We start from the raw sequence: 17,744 nt of genomic DNA on the forward strand, positions 1-17,744 counted from the left end.
CGGGTGCCGCGCCCCGGTCCGGCATTCGTGGTGCAGCGCGCTCTCGCCCCACCAGGAACTTCAGGAACTTGGCTTTCATCTAGTTCCCACAGCACGACCTTAGGTTTTTTTTTTTTTTTTCTTAAATTGCAGAGTGGGGAGAGGCCCCGCCTTTCCGGGCCGGGGGTTGGCCTCGGGGGCCGCCCCTCCCGCTCTCCCCAGCAGCTGCTCCTTCCCTGACGGCGCTGGAGGGCCCTGCAGCGGCCCACGACACCCAATGGCGCTACCCGCCTGGCTGCAGCCCAGGTAGGGCGCCAGGCCCGCGGCGGGAGGCGAGGGTTGAGGGGGTGGGGCGCCAGGGGCGGGGTGCCCCCCCCTACGCCCACGGGCGGCTGCGCGGGCAGCACAGCGCGGCGCAACCCTGAGCCCAGTGCGCTCTTGAACTCTCGACAGGCATTAGCTAGTTTTCAGTTCTCTCTGCAATCCTAGGAGGAAGGCTCTGTTATTACCCCCATCTACAGGCTGGGAAATGGGAAAGACAGGCTACCCTGCCACCCCTTTTGTGCGTCCTCTACCAGTCAGTCCTGCTTTCCTTCCCGCTCTGGCCACCAGGAGTCCTTCCATTGACTTTGTCGGACCCGCTGTCCCAGGGTGGGTTTCAGACCTGCCAGGTGCAGAAACAACTGTTGCATGTATAGATTCCAGAGCTCAGTTCAGGGGCCTTGGGGCTGTGTGTTTAACCAACGCCAGGTTATTCTGGAGCGGGTTTAAGGAAGGCCTCCTTACCCAGCTCCTCTTAGTGGTTCGCGTGATCTGTAGGGTGCCTGTCATCAAGCTACACTGGATCTGCTTCCTGCTTATTTGCCTTATTTCTCAGAGGTTTCCCGTCTCCAACTAGAAGAAATCCTTGTCTATACTGGCAGGGCCCCTCCCACCACCCTTCTGAACCCCCAAGGCACATTTCAAACAGTGCTTTCCCTAACTACCTCAAATTGTGTATCTGTCAATCATCCCTGAGTCATCTCCCCAGCAACCCAGTTTTAAACCCGGCTTGACTTCCCTTTTCTGGCCTGAGCCACTAAACTGCTGTGTGTGTCTGGGGAAGGAAACATCTGCCCTTGTAAATATAATGGGCAGTGGCAACCTGCTACACCCCCCTCCCCAACACCCCCCACCCCCAACATCAGAGAATGCATTCACAACTCAGGTATGGCCAACTACTGAATCACCCACCACTGGGAAATGCCACCGCCACTACTCCCCTCTTGTAACCCTGATCTCAAGTTTTGCACTTCGCAGACTGAGTTGCAGGAACACATTGAGCATGTCAAGAGAGCCCTCACCATCTTTTTTTTTTTTTTTTAAATATTCAAAGCCATCTTTGCAATGTTTTAGCCCTTCGTGAGAACAAGGTTAGAACTTTCTCAAAGCTGAAAGTGAATTTTGAAATAGAGCCATCTTTGACTTTAAGCAAACTCAGGATACTCCTTTTAGCAGATAATGTGTGCTGTAGGTCCTTTCAAAATCTGAATAAAAGACTGTGATATGGAATGGTTTTCTCTTGCTTGCTTAGGTGGGCCAGCAGGTTAGTTAAAAGATTTGTGTGTAATGCTGGAAAGATTATTATGAAGGAAGTACTTACTGGTATTTTCCTTTATTTATAGGTATAGGAAGAACACCTATCTTTTCATCTACTACTTAATCCAGTTCTGTGGCCACTCATGGATATTTACCAATATGACAGTCCGGTTCTTTTCCTTTGGAGAAGGTAAAACTCCAGAAATCATTTTGGATTTTTAACATTCAATACTTGTTTTCACCTAGTCCTGCTTATGTTAATTTTTCAGCTTCTGCGAACTTCACCAAATATCCTTCACTGCTCTAAGATTTAGTAGCCATATTTTTCAGTAACCATTCTTCTTGCTCATTGCAAAAACCGAAACCTTTTTGGAGAAGGGGGCAGGTGAGTTGAGGGGGGAGGGACTTGGCTTCCCTCTGACTAGGCAGTTTGCTCTGAACACACAGACATGGCATTGGGGTGGTGCCATCTGACTCTTCCTTTTCGGTTCTGCAGCAAACCTTCTCATATTTGCTGGGTTTTGAGGAAATCTGTAAATGCCAGTATAACCTTTTGCCCAGAGAACTCAGGAATTAACCAGATTCTTTCCTTGTCTTTTTATTCCCCAGGCTTAACATAACTAGAGACTACTAATAAGTGAAAGACAAACTGTGTGGTCCCCTTAAGTAATGTGTCCCTAAGTAAATGACACACCTTCTAGATGACTCACCATCCATATGGGAGTTGGTAAAGTCATGTTTCCTCCAGTTTTCTAAAAAGCAAAGATTTTAACCAGCATTTCAATTTTTAAGAAATGAATCACTAAGTGACTGTCAAAATAACATTCTTTTCATGTTCCATCCCCACATGGGTAAGTGTCATCACAGTTTACAACTGTTGGGTAGCTTGACAGTTTGAGCAACTGCTGGTTTCAGCTAGAAACAAACACATAGAATGTACCCGAGAAAAACCATGCTGTGCTCACCAATTCAGACTTCTGTATCGTAAGGAAATTAATCTAATTCTGAGGTGCCATAACTATCTTTGGTTGCTTTTTCTTACTGTGAATCTGCAGTTAAATTCTTGCCTTCAGCAACCTCCAAAGATACAACCTAAGGCTTGAATTTCAGCTATGAATGCTGGGAGTCTTCAATCAGGGGAAAATATGAGCACTGGGAAAACTTCCTGTATGTTTATAGGGAAAAAAGTCAGCGCTTCTAGGCCTTGAAAATTAGCTGGGGCATTGTGGGATTATTACAAGTCATTCACGCCAAGAGTTACAAGCAACGAACTCTTTCTTATCCTGCCTGGTCTTTCCAGTGGGAAAAATTGCTTTAGTTGGCAGTGTGTTTATTTCTTAATTATTATCCTACTGTTAAAATTAGAGAAGCCTCTTATTAAAGTAACAGAACCATTCATATGGAAAGTGGACTGAAAACAGCTAAGTGGGAGTTCAGTATAATTCCTGAGTCAATGTATAAATTAAGTAGCTTAGTAGCAGTCTAATCACCTGATGAGTAACACCTGCTACCTTCTCCATCCCAGAGCTGTGTAATGGGAAATGCTCTTTTGCAGCAAGTGTGGGGCAGTGGATGAGAGCATGGACTTCCGTCCCTCAGGGACCATCTGTGACATGGGAATGATGATAATAGTGCTCACCTTATAGCGCTGTTGAGAAGAGACACCCTTAGTGCTCCATAAGTTACCATCATGTGAATGATCACTGGGCAATAAAGACAGCCAACTCTTCCCTAGATGTTTCTTAAATTTTAAAAGGAAATCCCACCATGATAAGCCAACAAATACATCCTATTTAGAGGAATAGTTGTTTATCCTATTTTGTTTTTTTCTAAATGAATTGTGGGCTCTCTGCAGTGCAGACTTCAAAAGTCCCCACCAGAGGCCCAGGTTCTAATAAAGTTTTAGAAAGCCCAAACCAAACACATATAGGACACAAATAAGATGTTATTAAGCATGACATCATTATGAATGTCCTTTCCATAAAGCTTTTCTAGTATCATATTTTTCTCATCTTTGTCATTTTCTTGTCAATGAAAAAGGTGTGAGCACGCTAGCTTCTTCAGTAAGTTTACCTCCAACCTGTTTACAGTTGATGGTTTAGATTCTACCGGGTTACTGTTATTTGGGAATTGCTTTATAACATATATGGGGAATTATATATATGGAGAGTAAATACTACAGCATGGCCATAGGCCTTCTTTTTCAAATTTTTGCTGCTTTTTTAGTGATACTTTCTTTGGTTGCATGGTATTAGTAATTTAGTAGCTGTTAGGAAATTTCTCACATGTACAATGAGAAAAGAAGTAAATAATCACAATTTTTATTTCAAAGTGCTGCCTAGATTTGGGTTGTGACCTAGCTTTTACTTTATTGTATCTATTTCTAATTCCTGGACACAGATTCCATGGTTGACACTTTCTATGCTATTGGTCTTGTGATGCGCCTTTGCCAGTCCATTTCCCTCCTGGAGTTGCTGCACATATATGTTGGCATTGAACCAAGCCATCTCTTTCCTAGGTTTCTGCAGGTAGGTTTTGTTTTGTTTTGTTAACAATTTATCACTGGGGGCTCCTGGGTTGGTACAGCCAGTTAAGCAGCCAACTCTTGGTTTCAGCTCAGGCTGTGATCTTAGGGTTGTGAGATGGAGCCCTGTGTCGGGCTCCTCACTCCACACAGAGTCGGCTTCACGTTCCCTGTCTCTCCCCCTCTTCCCTGCCCACCTGTGTGTGTGCTCTGTCAAATAAGTAAATCTTGAAAAAACCCACACATGATGTTATTGACTATATTCTCTATGCTGTACTTTTCATTCCCGTGACTTATTTTATTTTATTTTTTTTTTTTTTTTTTTTTAAAGATTTTTTATTTATTTATTTGACAGACAGAGATCACAAGTAGGCAGAGAGGCAGGCAGAGAGAGAGAGAGAGAGGGAAGCAGGCTTCCTGCGGAGCAGAGAGCCCGATGCGGGGAGCCCGATGCGGGGCTCGATCCCAGGACCCTGAGATCATGACCCGAGCCGAAGGCAGCAGCCTAAACCACTGAGCCACCCAGGCGCCCCCCCCGTGACTTATTTTAAAACTGGACATTTGTACCTCTTAATCTCCTTTATCTGTTTTGCCCATCCCCCCAAACAGCCCTCCTCTGACAACCATCAGTTAGTTCCCTGTATTAAGGAATCTGTTTGGGCCCTTTATTTATTTATTTTTTGGTTATTCATTCATTTTTTTTTTTAGGTGCTACAAATAGTCAAATTATGTGGTCTTGTCTTTCTCTTTCTAACTTATTTCACTTAGCATAATACCTTCTAGATCCATCCATGTTCTTATCAATGGCAAGATCTCGTTCTTTCTCATGGCTGAGTAATATTCGTGTGTGTGTGTGTGTGTGTGTGTGTGTGTACATGCACCACATCTTTATCCATTCACCTATGGATGGACACTTGGGGTTGCTTCTATAACTTGGCTGTTAGAAATAATGCCTATGAACAATAGCAATATTGCAGTAAACACAGGGGTGCATATGTTTTCCAATTAGTGTTTTTGTTTTCTGTGGATAAATACCCAGAAGTGGAGTTACTGCATTATATGGTATTTCTATTTTTAATTTTTTAAGGATATTCCATACTGTTTTCTCCAGTGGCTGCATTAATTTACATTCCCACCAGTTGCCTTTTCTCTTCATCCTTGCCAACACTTCTTGTTTCTTGTCTCTTTGATTCTAGCCACTGCCAAGTATGAGGAGGTATCTCATTGTAGTTTTGATTTGCATTTCCCTGATGATTAGAGCATCTTTTCATGAGCCTGTAGGCCATCTGTATGTTTTCACTGAAAAAATGTCTGTTCAGTTCTTCTGCCTATTTTTTAATTGGATTCTTTGTTTTTCTGGTGTCGTGTAAGTGCTTCATGTATATTTGGATAGTAACCCCTTACCAGATATTTCTCATTCAGATACATTCTCCCACTCAGTAGGTAGCCTTTTTGTTTTGCCGATGGTTTCATTTGCTATGCAAAGGCTTTTAATTTTGGTGTAGTCCCAGTGGGTTAATTTTGCTTTTGTTTCTCTTGCCTGCGGAGACATATGCATAAATATGTTGCTAAGGCTTATGTCCAAGAGATTACTGCCCATGTTTTCTTTTAGGAGTTTAATGGTTTTAGGTCTCACATTTAGGTCTTTAATCCATTTTGAGTCTGTTTTTGTGTATGCTGTAAGAAAATGGTCCAGTTTCTTTCTTTCACGTGTAGCTGTCCAATTTTTCTCAATACCATTTGTTGAAGAGACTGTCTTTTCCCCACTGGACATTATTGCCTCCTTTGTTGAAGATTAATTAACCATATAATCATGGGTTTATTTCTGGGCTCTCTGTTCTGTTCCTTTGATCTGTGTGTCTTTTTTTGTGCCAGTACCATGCTGTTTTGATTACTTCAACTTTGTCATATTATCTTGAAATCTGGGATTGCAATTCCTCCACCGTGTGGTTTTCTCTCAAGACTTCATTGTCTATTCAAGGTTTTTTGTGGTTCTGTACAAATTTTAGGATTATTTGTTCTAGTTCTGTGAAAATGCTTATGGTATTTTTACAGGGTTTGCTTTGAGTCTGTAGTCTGCTTTGGATAGTATGGACATTTAATGATAATTCTTCATGAGCTTGGTTCTGCCAGAAGATTTTAATCACATTACCAGTATTATAGAATCTGTTTTTTTAATTTAATTTTTTTATTTATTTGACAGAGAGAGCACAAGTAGGCAGAGAGGCAGGCAGAGAGAGAGGGGGAAGCAGGCTTCCCGCTGAGCAGAGAGCCCGATGTGGGGCTCGATCCCAGGACCCGAGATCATGACCTGAGCTGAAGGCAGAGGCTTAACCCACTGAGCCACTCAGGCGCCCCTATAGAATCTGTTTTATACTTTATACTGTTTCAGGCTCTCTTGACTTAAAGTGAGCAGTTGAAAAGCAAACCCCTGAAAAATTGCAACTCAAGTCACTGATAAGAATTCTATGAAAAAATGACCTTATTCCAAGACATTGCACCATTAGACTAGGCAGTTGGAAACATTCAGGGCAATGATGCTGTTACTTTGGGAAGCATGGAGATGATCTTCTCTTAAGAGTTGGATTTCACAGCCACTTGCCACTCTATCTGTGCCACTGTCCTGGGCACTGGAGGATAGAGGAGCGTCATAGGATTGGAGTCATTCAGACTTCGGTTTGACTCCTGGCTCCTCTAGCTATCACTGTGGGGTCAGATCCATAGCCATTGAGCTGTTTCAGGGAAAAGACACTACACAAAATATCTGGTCAATAGTAAATGGCCCAGGGGCACTGGGTTAAGCATATGCCTTTACAGCTCAGATCACGATCCCAGTGTCCTGTCCTGGGATGGAGCCTTGCACTGGGCTCCTTGCTTGGCAGGGAGCCTGCTTCTCCCCTGACCCCCGTGTCCTCTCTCTCAAATATATAAAATCTTAAAAAAAAAAGTAAATAATCCCCCCCAAAAATCTCCTTCACCAGTATTCAAAGAATAGAATATTCAGCCATTTCTTATTCTTTTTGCCAATTTTTACTGAATACAAATGCAAAGGAGAGACCATTCATGTTTATCTAGTATTTCTAATATACATCTAATCATAGACTTGGGACTCCTACAAACCTGGATTCAAATCCCAGTTCTAGCTCTTATTAATTGTATGAATTTATTTTTTTCTTTCAAATTTTTATTTAAATTCTGGTTAGTTAACAGATAGTGTAATAGTTTCAGGAGTAGAAACTAGTTATATGAATTTAAACATGGAAATTGTTCTGAACCTCATTTTCTCATGTGATATGAAAATAACACTTACCTCATGGAGTAACTGAAAAAATGGGTGGGATAAGTTCCTAGTGCTTAGTTAGAATACAATATCTGGAAGCTATTGCTATTATTTTAGCTATTATTTGTTTCCTGTACCAGGTCTCTAGCCCTAGATGACCATGTTCCTTTTTCTTTGTTTTTTTAAAGATTTTATTTGAGAGAGAGAGTGAGAGCCCACACTAATTTGGGGGTGGGGGAAGAAGGGCACAGAGACGGGGAGAGGGAGAAGCAGACTCCCCACTAAGCAGGAAGCCTGATACAGGGCTTAATCTCAGGACCCAGAGATCATGACCTAAGGCAAAGGACACTTAACCTACTGAGCCATCCAGGCACACCCACCATATTCCTTTATAAAGCCAGGTTGAAGGGCGCCTGAGTAGCTCAGTTGGTTAGGCAACTGCCTTTGGCTCAGCTCATGATCTTAGGATCCTGGGATCAAGACCCGCATCAGGCTTCCTGATCATTGGGGAGCCTGCTTCTTCCTCTCCAGCTCCCTCTGCTTGTGCTGTCTTTTCCTCTCTCTGTCAAACAAATAAATAAATCTAAGTAAATAAATAAAGGCAGGTTGAAGGAAGATGAGAAATTCACGGGTAGAGATTCAATACAAGAAATCATTGCTGGTAAGGCAAGACTAAAAAGTGCTATTTTCCATATGAAGAGAGATAAGTTAGGTGACTATGTGAACATGTGTTTAAGATCTGCAGAAAAAGGGATTTCTGTGAGGATAACTTTAACTATTTGCAAAATAAATTGGAAAAATGGAAATAACTAAATTTGACAAATTGGCATTGTGAAAATAATTTGTCAGAATCTGCATTTACTGCTAGCATCTAGCAAAGTATTTAGGATAAACATATGCCTTAAATTTTTGTTGATTAGAGTGACACAGATTCTTATACTAAAATCTGTTTAAAATACCGTGAAAGTTTAAAGATGGAAATAGGAATATAATCCTAAGGAGCCTATTAAGAACTTAGCATTATAAGTTTATGGGAGATTTTAAATTTTACATATGAAATAAAAATAGAGAAATAGTATACATTAGGATGAAGACAAATAAGTCTTGAAATATCAAATGTCAAATAAAAATCAAGGTAATATTTAGCCTGGACTCCTAATAACAGAGTAGCCAGGTAGCCAAGACTTAGATGGACTTCCCTTAAGTGTACTTCATTAAAAAATAAAAAGGGGTACATATCTGTCCCTAAAGAAGCATATTACTTGGGAACAAGATTTATTGATATTTATTCCTTGTTAACAACTTCATGCTAATTCTAGAGAACAGAATGAACTACCCAGGTTAAATGAAAGCTGTAGTCCATCATATGGATTATTTTGCCTGGAAAATGACCAAATTCATTGAAAGTCTAAGCATGTTTTCTTTCACTAATACCTTTTTGGAATTTTTTGCTTTTTTTTTTTTTTTAAGATTTTCACTTATTTGAGAGAGTGTGAAAGATATTTATTTGAGAGAGAAAACACGAGTGGGGAGGAACAGAGGGACAAGTAGACTCCCCACTGAGTGTGAGGATCCTGATAGGCTGCTTGATCTCAGGACCCTGAGATCATGACCTGAGCTGCAGTCTGAAGCTTAACCAACTGAGTCACTCAGACACCCCTGGACTTTTTACTTCTTTAGGCTACCTTGGTGAATAATGGTTTCATAGTAAAACAGCATTTTCAAAATTAAGAGTAGTGTTATTTTAGTTATTGACAGTGTGAGGAATGCAAGTGAGAAATGGATAGGTAGACTTTGAGGAAAGAAAATAGAACACCTTAATGATGCCTAGAAAATGTGCATCTTTTTTATTTCCAAAATTATGTAGGCTTGTCCAGTAATAGAAATTATTATACAACTTAGAAATCTGATTTCTTGGAGTTCCAGAAGTTCTGGAGTATTTAAATGTGATTTTAATCATATTAATGTAGTGCTTTATAGAACTATGATCGCTGTAATCAAACTATATCCTGGTCTGGTAATTTAAAATAATAATGGCAAGTATATGTTGAATCTTCTTTAATTTTTTTAAGATTTTATTTATTTGACAGAGACACAGAAAGAGAGGGAACACAATCGGGGGGAGTGAGAGAGGGAGAAGTAGGCTTCCCACCCAGCAGGGAGCCCAATGTGGGACTTGATCCCAGGACCCAGGATTAGGACCCGAGCCCAAGGCAGATGCTTAAGGACTGAGCCACCCAGGCAGCCCACATTGAATCTTTTTTATTCAAAGTGAGTTTGTAGTGCCTACTGTTAATGGGGCTTAAGTGATTTTTAAGTCTTTTTTGTTGTCAGGGATAACAGGAAAAGGATTCACCACATCAGGGAAGATGGCTACCATTTTCATCATGGGCTACTATTAATTTTTGTTGTGATTGTTCAGCTTCCTTTTTTTTTTTTTTTTTAAATCTCTTTGCGATTTTTATCTGTACTCTATTTGGATTACTCATTTCCTATCTTCTGTGTAGTTTTCCAAAAGGAGCCAGTGCTGGAAAGAGCTTTGAAAACCCATATCCTCATGTTCAAAGTTTCATTTTCTACCCCCTTCCTTTGAGTTCTGCCAACAGTTAGAAGAATTATGAGGTGACTCCGAGGCCTCTGTTTTAAAATAACCAAACAAAACTCTAAGATTGTGTAACCTTTCTTGGTTTTCCTATTTCCCCATTTTTAAGTGAAGAAAGCATAGTTAAGAATGTGGCTAAGCTACTCAGTAATCCTAGCTGAGTGCATACAGTTTCTTGAAAAATGCATGGTGCCCAGCTGCATTCAGTGGACCAAAAAACACGTCCGTGTATTTGTGATGTTATGTTGTCATTACTGTTGTGAGACTGAGGCATGACTGAATTTTCATTTTGGAAACTGGCCTTATAAAATGTCAAGATAAGTAATTCCAAAAAGCAGTAGGAAAATTGAGCTAATTGAGCCATGTATCAGATGGTGGTGGTATGTATACAGGAGGTCTATTTGTTTTCTGTGTCTCGTTCTGTGCCTTTTTAGTTTTTTTGTACACACATCTTTATTTTGACAGAGAAAAGTCATTATGAATTCCTAAAATTACACACAATTGACAGTAAGACTAAAATAATGTAACAATAAAAAATTTTTATGTATTTTCAAAATATACAATGTACAATAAGATACAATAAACAGTAATACATTTTTTGTATTTTTATAAAAATATACTTTAGGGGGGAAAGGCAAGATGATAACATAAATAGTTGCTTAGAGACATCCGTTTTTTTTTGGAAAAAAATTTTTTGGAAATAATTACATGTCCACTAAAATCATATAAAGAAATATAACAAATTTTCTATGTTTTAATTTATAAAATGGGAAAGTAATTTAGGTCCCAAACGCATAACTATTTTAAGACATGATAATGTAGGTGAAAAGTAGACATTTTCCTCTCCAACCCCTTCCTTCCAAAAGGCTCATATACTTAGCTTGGTAAAAAAAATAAGGTTGGATTGGGAAATTTATATATTTCAGTAGATGTAATCAAATCAACTAGGCTTTTATTTTCTATTTTATGTTATTTTTTAAAAAACAACTTGGTTTTTATAGTGTGGAAACACTGCCAACCCTGAAATACTGACTTTGAAAGACTTTGTTCTAACATTGTGCAGAAGCCTGAGGAAGAGGTTTTTACTGACATAGCCTTGGGTTGTTCTCAACTCCGGGAGGTGGGAAAATATCCACAAAACTAGCCTTTGGATGGGGACTTTCGGCCCATTTAGGAAACCCTCCGAGTAATCCGGTTTACTCCTTTACCTTTTGAGAAATGCTTGAAATTCAAAGACTTCATATATAACTGAATTAAAATGACTAAAGTCTGCATTTGTCCTTTCTTTGCATTGTAGGAAACACTGCCGCACATGTCTTAATTTTACAAAACATGAAAAATCCATAAATCAAAACACTAGGAATTACTATCCCCAGATTACTGTGCCCACAAAAACTTCATTTGTGAACCCAAATTGCAAAAACCGCTTTTATATTTATGAATATCATCTATTTCTGCTAAGGGAAGGCAAGGGTCTGCTTGCCCAAAATCACTCCAAAGATTTTTCACAGTCCTAGATTCTTAGAACAAATACGAAGAAAATCAAATACCAAGGGTGTCTTAACATAAACCCTTCAAGGAAAACAGCCAAGTTTCACCCTTTAGCTGTGAAGCAGGTGCCTCTTTGCATTGCTAGATTAAATAACCTGGTTTTCCATATAGTCATATGGGTTTTCTCTCCAGTTTTGAGTTGAGAACAGGTTTGTACTGTTAAATAAAAACCGTACTGGGGATTGTGTCAAGCTGACGTTCTCAGTGTTGAAGCCTCCTGGGAATGAATGACGTAATCCGCTCTGTAGGTAAGATTTTAGATTTTTTTTAAGATTTTTTTTTTAATTTGATCCATGGAATTCTTCACTGTGATTATTATAAAACTGTATTTGTAGTATAATTTTAAAGATGCTGAGATTAGGGGTACCTGGGTGGCTCAGATGGTTAAGTGTCTGCCTTCGGCTCAGGTCAAGATCCCAGTGTCATGGAATCAAGCCCCACACTGGGCTCCTGGCTCAGCAGGGAGTCTGCTTCTCCCTCTCCCTCTGCTTCTCCCCCTGCTCATGCTTTCTCTCTCTGTATCTCTCTGTCTCAAATAAATAAATAAAATCCTTAAAAAAATTGTAAAGAATGCTGAGATTAACCTTTTTTATTCAACGATAGTCTTCATGATCCATATAGAAAAATATATTTTCTGTAAATATACTAATCACTACGTTAAATTATATTTAATTAGTAATAACTTACATTTATTTAGGACTTTTTATGTGCCACATAGTTCTCTACATTCTTCATGTGCATTAACTCATTTAATCTTCAAATCTTCAAGCATAACTTATCCTTTATAGTTTACTATATAATACTAATGCTAATTATTATCTGCAGTATGATTACTTAACACTAAAGCTAAATAAATTACCCAAGGCCACATATATTGTAGATGGTGAAGTGAAAATTTGGATTTAGACTATTTGTCTTGAACTCTATTCTAAATTTGTTTACTGTGTATCTCCCAAGTAGGATGGAAATACTCTGAAGGCTGGAACTTGGTCTCTTTCATAGCTACAACTCCCAGGACCAAGAGCACTGCACTCAATAAGTATCTAATGAATAATAAAAAAATATGTAAATAGAAATATGTAAATGCTTATGTCTCATAGAAGAAAGTAATCATCGATGGTTTTGAACATATTAAGGATATGTCTCTGAAGTTCTCAACAAAAGTTCATAGGATCAAAATAATTTGGGTTATTATTGTAGTAAAATAATAGTCTTTGAGGCTAAAACTAATTTGTATTTTTTTAAGTGAAGCAAAATTAACATGTGTTATAGTTCAGGTATACAATGATTTCAGCAATTCTATACCCTACTCAGTGTCCATCGCAATAAGTGTCTCTTCATCCTTTTTATTTCACCCATTCCCCCCACCCACATCCCCTTGTGCAACCATCAGTTTGTTCTCTGCCTTTGAGTCTGTTTTTTTCTTTTTGTTTGTTCATTTGTTTTGTTTCTCAAATTCCACATATGAGTGAAATCATACAGTATTTGTCTTTCTCTTTGACTTATTTCACTTAGCATTATACGCTGTAGGTCTATTCATGCTGTTGCAACTGGCAGGATCTCATTTTCTTATGGCTGAGTTATATTCCAGTCATATGTAGAATTTAGGAAACAAGAAGATGAATATAGGAGAAGGAAAGGAAAAATAAGATAAAAACAGGGAGTTGGGGCACCTGGGTGGCTCAGTAGGTTAAGCGGCTGACTTGGCTCAGGTTATGATCTCAGAGTCCTGGGATCAAACCCTGCATCAGGTTCTTACTCAGCAGGCTTCTCCATCTTCCTCTGCCCCTCCCCCAGCTTGTGCATGTGCTCTTTTTCAAATAAATTTTAAAAAATATTTAAAAATAAACATTTTTTTAAAAGGGAGGCAAACCTTAAGAGACCCATAGGTATAGGAAACAAACTGAGAGTTGGGGGGATGGGGTAGCTGGGTGAGGAGGTCACTTGATGGAATGAGCATTGGGTATTTATGCAACTGATGAATCACTAAACTCTACCTCTGAAACTAATACTACACTATATTAACTAAATTGAATTTAAATAAATAATTTTAAAAAATATTTCATTATATATAATTATACTACATCTTTTGCCATTTTCTATGGATGGACACTTGGGTTGCTTCTTTACTTTAGCTATTGTAAATAATGCTACAATAAACATAGGGCTGTGTATATCTTTTTAAATTAGTGTTTTCATTTTCTTTGGGTAAATATCTAGTAGTGGAATTACTGGGTCATATGGTAGTTCTATTTTTAATTTTTAAGGAACCTTCATACTGTCTTCCACAGTGACTACACCACAGGCATTTTCACCAATAGTGCACAAATGTTCCGTTTTTTCCATGTCCTCATTAATACTTATTTCCTGTGTTTTTTATTTTAGCCATTCTAACTGATACGAGGTGGTATCTCTTTCTGGTTTTGATTTGCATTTCCCTGATGATGAGTGATGTGGAGCATCTTCTTATGTGTCTGTTGGCCATTTGTATGTCTTCCTTGGAAAAATGTCTGTTGAGGTCCCCTGCCTATTTTTAATCAATTTATTTGGTGTATTTGGTGTTGTAGAAGTTCTTTCTATATTTTGGAAATTAATGCCTTATAGGATATATATCATTGGCAGATATCTTCTCCTACTCAGTAGGTTGCCTTTTTGCTGATGGTTTCCTTCACAGTGCAGAAGTTTATTTGGGTCTCAATAGTTCAACTTCACTTTTAATAATCTTGACCCAGAAGACCTATCTAGAAAAATGTTCCTATAGTTGATGTCAAAGAAATTATTGCCTACATTTTCTTCTAGGACTATTATGGCTTCAGGTCTCATGTTTAGGTCTTTCACCCATTGTGAGTTTATTTTGGTGTGTAGTGTAAGAAAGCAATCCAGTTTCATTCTTTTTGTTGTTGTTGTTGTTGTTTGTTTGTTTGTTTGTTTATTTGACAGACAGAGATTACATGTAGGCAGAGAGGCAGGCAGAGAGAGAGGAGGAAGCAGGCTCCCCACTGAGCAGAGAGCCCAACGCAGGGCTAGATCCCAGGACCCTGAGATCATGACCGAGCCGAAGGCAGAGGCCTAACCCACTGAGCCACCCTGGCGCCCCCAATTTCATTCTTTTGAATGTGGCTGTCTCGTTTTCCCAACACCATCTGTTGAAGAGACTCTCTTTCCCCCATTGTGTATTCTTGCCTCCTTTGTTATAGATTAATTAGCCATATGAGCATGGATTCATTTCTAGGCTCTCTATCCTGTTCCCTTGATTTATGTATCTGTTTTTGTGCCAGTACCATACTGTTTTGATTAATACAGCTTTGTCTTTTGATTAACACAGCTTTGTCATATATCCCAAAATCTGGGATTGTAGGAACTCCAGCTTTGTCCTTCTTTCTCAAGATTGCTTTGTCTATTTGAGGTCTTTTGTAGTTCCACACAAATTTTAGAATTTTTCATTCTAGTTCTGTGAAAAATGCTGTTGGCATTTTGATAGGAATTGCGTTACATTGGTAGATTGCTTTGGGTGGTGTGGACATTTTTTAACAATATTTGTTCTTCTAATCCATAAGTGTGGAATATCTTTCCATTTACATGTCATCTTCAATTTCTTTCATCAGGGTTTTATAGTTTTTGGAGTACAGAGCTTTCATCTCCTTGGCTAAATTTATTTCTGGGCATTTTGTTATTTTTCTATGTAATTGTAAATGTGATTGTTCTCTTAATTTCTTTTTTCTGCTACTTAATTCTAGAAATTCTTTCCATAGAGGGAGTAGTTTATAACTACATAATTGATAACTGAAGTGCTAGCTGCCATTTATTAAATAACAACTTAGGTTTAGTCACTGCTTAATTTGAAATTTAGGATTCCCAAGTAGAACCTAAAAATGCAAAGTATTTTTGTTTTATAGTTACCGTACTTCTCAGGAGACCACATTAAGGCAGTGTTTTAATTTGGCCTAATAGGGTTTTTTTTCTTTTTTACTGTACTTGTATTCTACCTAGTTTGAGCTACACTAAACCCTAAAAGACCATTAGTAATTCGTCATGTTCTCTTGGGATTTGTTTAAAATGATGAAGTGCTAAGTTCTCACAAGTGCAAAGCCCCAAATAACTGGTCAGATTATTATACATAAAAAGGGAATAAATTTAAAAAGTCTGTTCTTCAGAAGTGTTTGGTGTTGATTTAGAATATGAAGGAGGTTCTTGTTTTAAGGTTTAACTTTTGAAGAGAGGCTTTTTGAAACAATAGACTATAACCTGGATATTAGGCATAAGGATAACACATAAAATAACAAAGGGGGAAATGTGTTAGTGTTTCAGAACAAGGGATTTAGAATCACATTGTCCAGATTTTTATTTGCAGATCTGTAGGCAAGGGACTTTCACTTTGTTGTTTTTAAAAAATATTTATTTATTTATTTATTTACTTATTTGAGAGAGCATATGCACAAGAGTGGGGAGGGGTAGAGGGAGAAACAGACTTCCTGCTGGGCAGGGAGCCTAATGTGGGGCTTGATCCCAGTACCCTGAGATCGTGATCTGAGCTGAAAGCAGATGCTTAATTAGCTGAGCCACCCAGGTGCCCATCATTTTCACTTTGTAAAATGCAGTGCCCTTTATAAAAGGCAGCAAAAAATAATAACATTCATTTGTTAGGGTCATGGAGATTAAATGAGATATGATATATCTTCAGAAACTTGTACAAAGTAACCAATAAATAATGGCATTACCACTTTGAGAATAGCTCCACCTAAATTCTCCCATTGTATTGCCATGGAATGGTCAAGTCAGAGTTAACCATCAGATACTTGGTTAATTAAATTGACATTGTGGCAGGGGTCTTCACAAACCCACACGTGTGTACGTGATGGTGGGGTTTGGGGCATGTTGAGTGCTAATTTCTGTGTAGTTGGGATTGCATCAGTAACATGTCACACTCTGAAGTGATGATTTTTTTTTTTAAGATTTTATTTATTTATTTGACAGAGCACAAGCAGGGGAAGTGGTAGAGGGAGAAGGAGAAGGAGGCTCCCACTGAGCAGGGAGCCTGACGTGGGACTCCATCCCAGGACACTGGGATCATGACCTGAGTTGAACGCAGACACTTAACTGACTGAGCCACCCAGGTTGACCCCCCTTTAAGTCATGATTTTCAACAGGATGAATTCTATTGTACAGCACCATTTCTGTTTTAGATTTCCCTCTCTGTACTCATCAGTTAATGGGTAGTCTGACATCACAGATAGCTTATAACTCTGGAAACCAAAAAACTCGGGATATATGTTTCCCGGTCTGCCACTAGGGCAAGTCACTTCTTTGGTTCCTCAATTTTTTATTTGTAAGAAGGTGGGTTGGGCTAATCTAGAGTGGACCCTAGAGATCCATCTTACCAAGAGTTATCTAGGTTTTTGCTTTCTGTAGTCAGCCATATAATTAGAAATATATGTTACGTGTATGCACTCATGTATATGTATCTTGAGATTTTTATCAAAAAAGGAGATCGTTTTCCTAATTAGCAGGCACGGACCAAACATAAGATTAGGTAGTTCCTAAGTACTTGTTTGCTGCTAAGATCTTTTATCCAAAGGCTGCCAGGTGTCATTGACCGCAAGCTTGGATCATTTGATAATTATAATTGCAGTTAAGTATTCTTCATTATTGTAAGTATAACTAAATCAAGAAACTAGGGCATTTTAAAGAAATACTGACAATCAGTACAGCTATGTAAATAGCTTCTATAGATTGACTAAGGTTTGAATCATATCTAATTCCCTTAGACAAGCAAAGACCCTCTTGACTCACTGCTGTGGTCACACTTGCTGATAGAGCGTGTACACTCTATGCTGATAGAGCATAGCTAATCATGTGACCTAGTGTTGGCAAATCTCGGATTTCTCTGCACGAGGTGATTTTCCAGGATTAACAGCCTATGATTCTAAGTCACAGATGGTTTTGTTCTTTTCTCTTTGATCTGCCTTAAAAATAAGGATAACTACCGAAAAACATAAAGCAGTTCTCCCCTATCACTAATACCCTCCCTCAATCTCAAGTACATTTTCCTTTGACCATTGAGAGCAAAGAAGAATGTTTTGTTTAAAAAAACAACAAAAAATATGGACTGTACAGGGGGCATTAGTATGATATAAGGTGGCTCATTATATTTATACTGGGAAAGAAGAACTTATTTTTTGAGGTCAGTAATTGGAGCTAAGCCATTGTGTGTGAATTCTCAATGATTTGCA

The 17,744-nt window shown here is 38.7% G+C and overlaps 1 protein-coding gene across 2 annotated transcripts in view; it reads left to right on the forward strand.

Annotated features, from left to right (window-relative positions):
* The first annotated feature begins 202 nt into the window (after positions 1-202).
* The window catches only part of HACD4 (3-hydroxyacyl-CoA dehydratase 4), a 40,582-nt gene continuing 23,040 nt past the window's right edge, over positions 203-17,744 (forward strand). For both annotated transcript variants that reach the window (XM_032306232.1, XM_032306233.1), the window contains exons 1-3: positions 203-285; positions 1,644-1,747; positions 3,958-4,085. In XM_032306232.1, coding sequence (XP_032162123.1) covers positions 257-285; positions 1,644-1,747; positions 3,958-4,085 — 261 coding nt within the window. In that variant the 5' untranslated portion in view covers positions 203-256. The remainder of the gene's footprint in view (positions 286-1,643; positions 1,748-3,957; positions 4,086-17,744) is intronic.

The sequence above is a fragment of the Mustela erminea genome, chromosome 12 (genome assembly GCF_009829155.1).
Source record: "Mustela erminea isolate mMusErm1 chromosome 12, mMusErm1.Pri, whole genome shotgun sequence".
In the NCBI taxonomy this organism is placed as follows: Eukaryota; Metazoa; Chordata; class Mammalia; order Carnivora; family Mustelidae; genus Mustela; species Mustela erminea.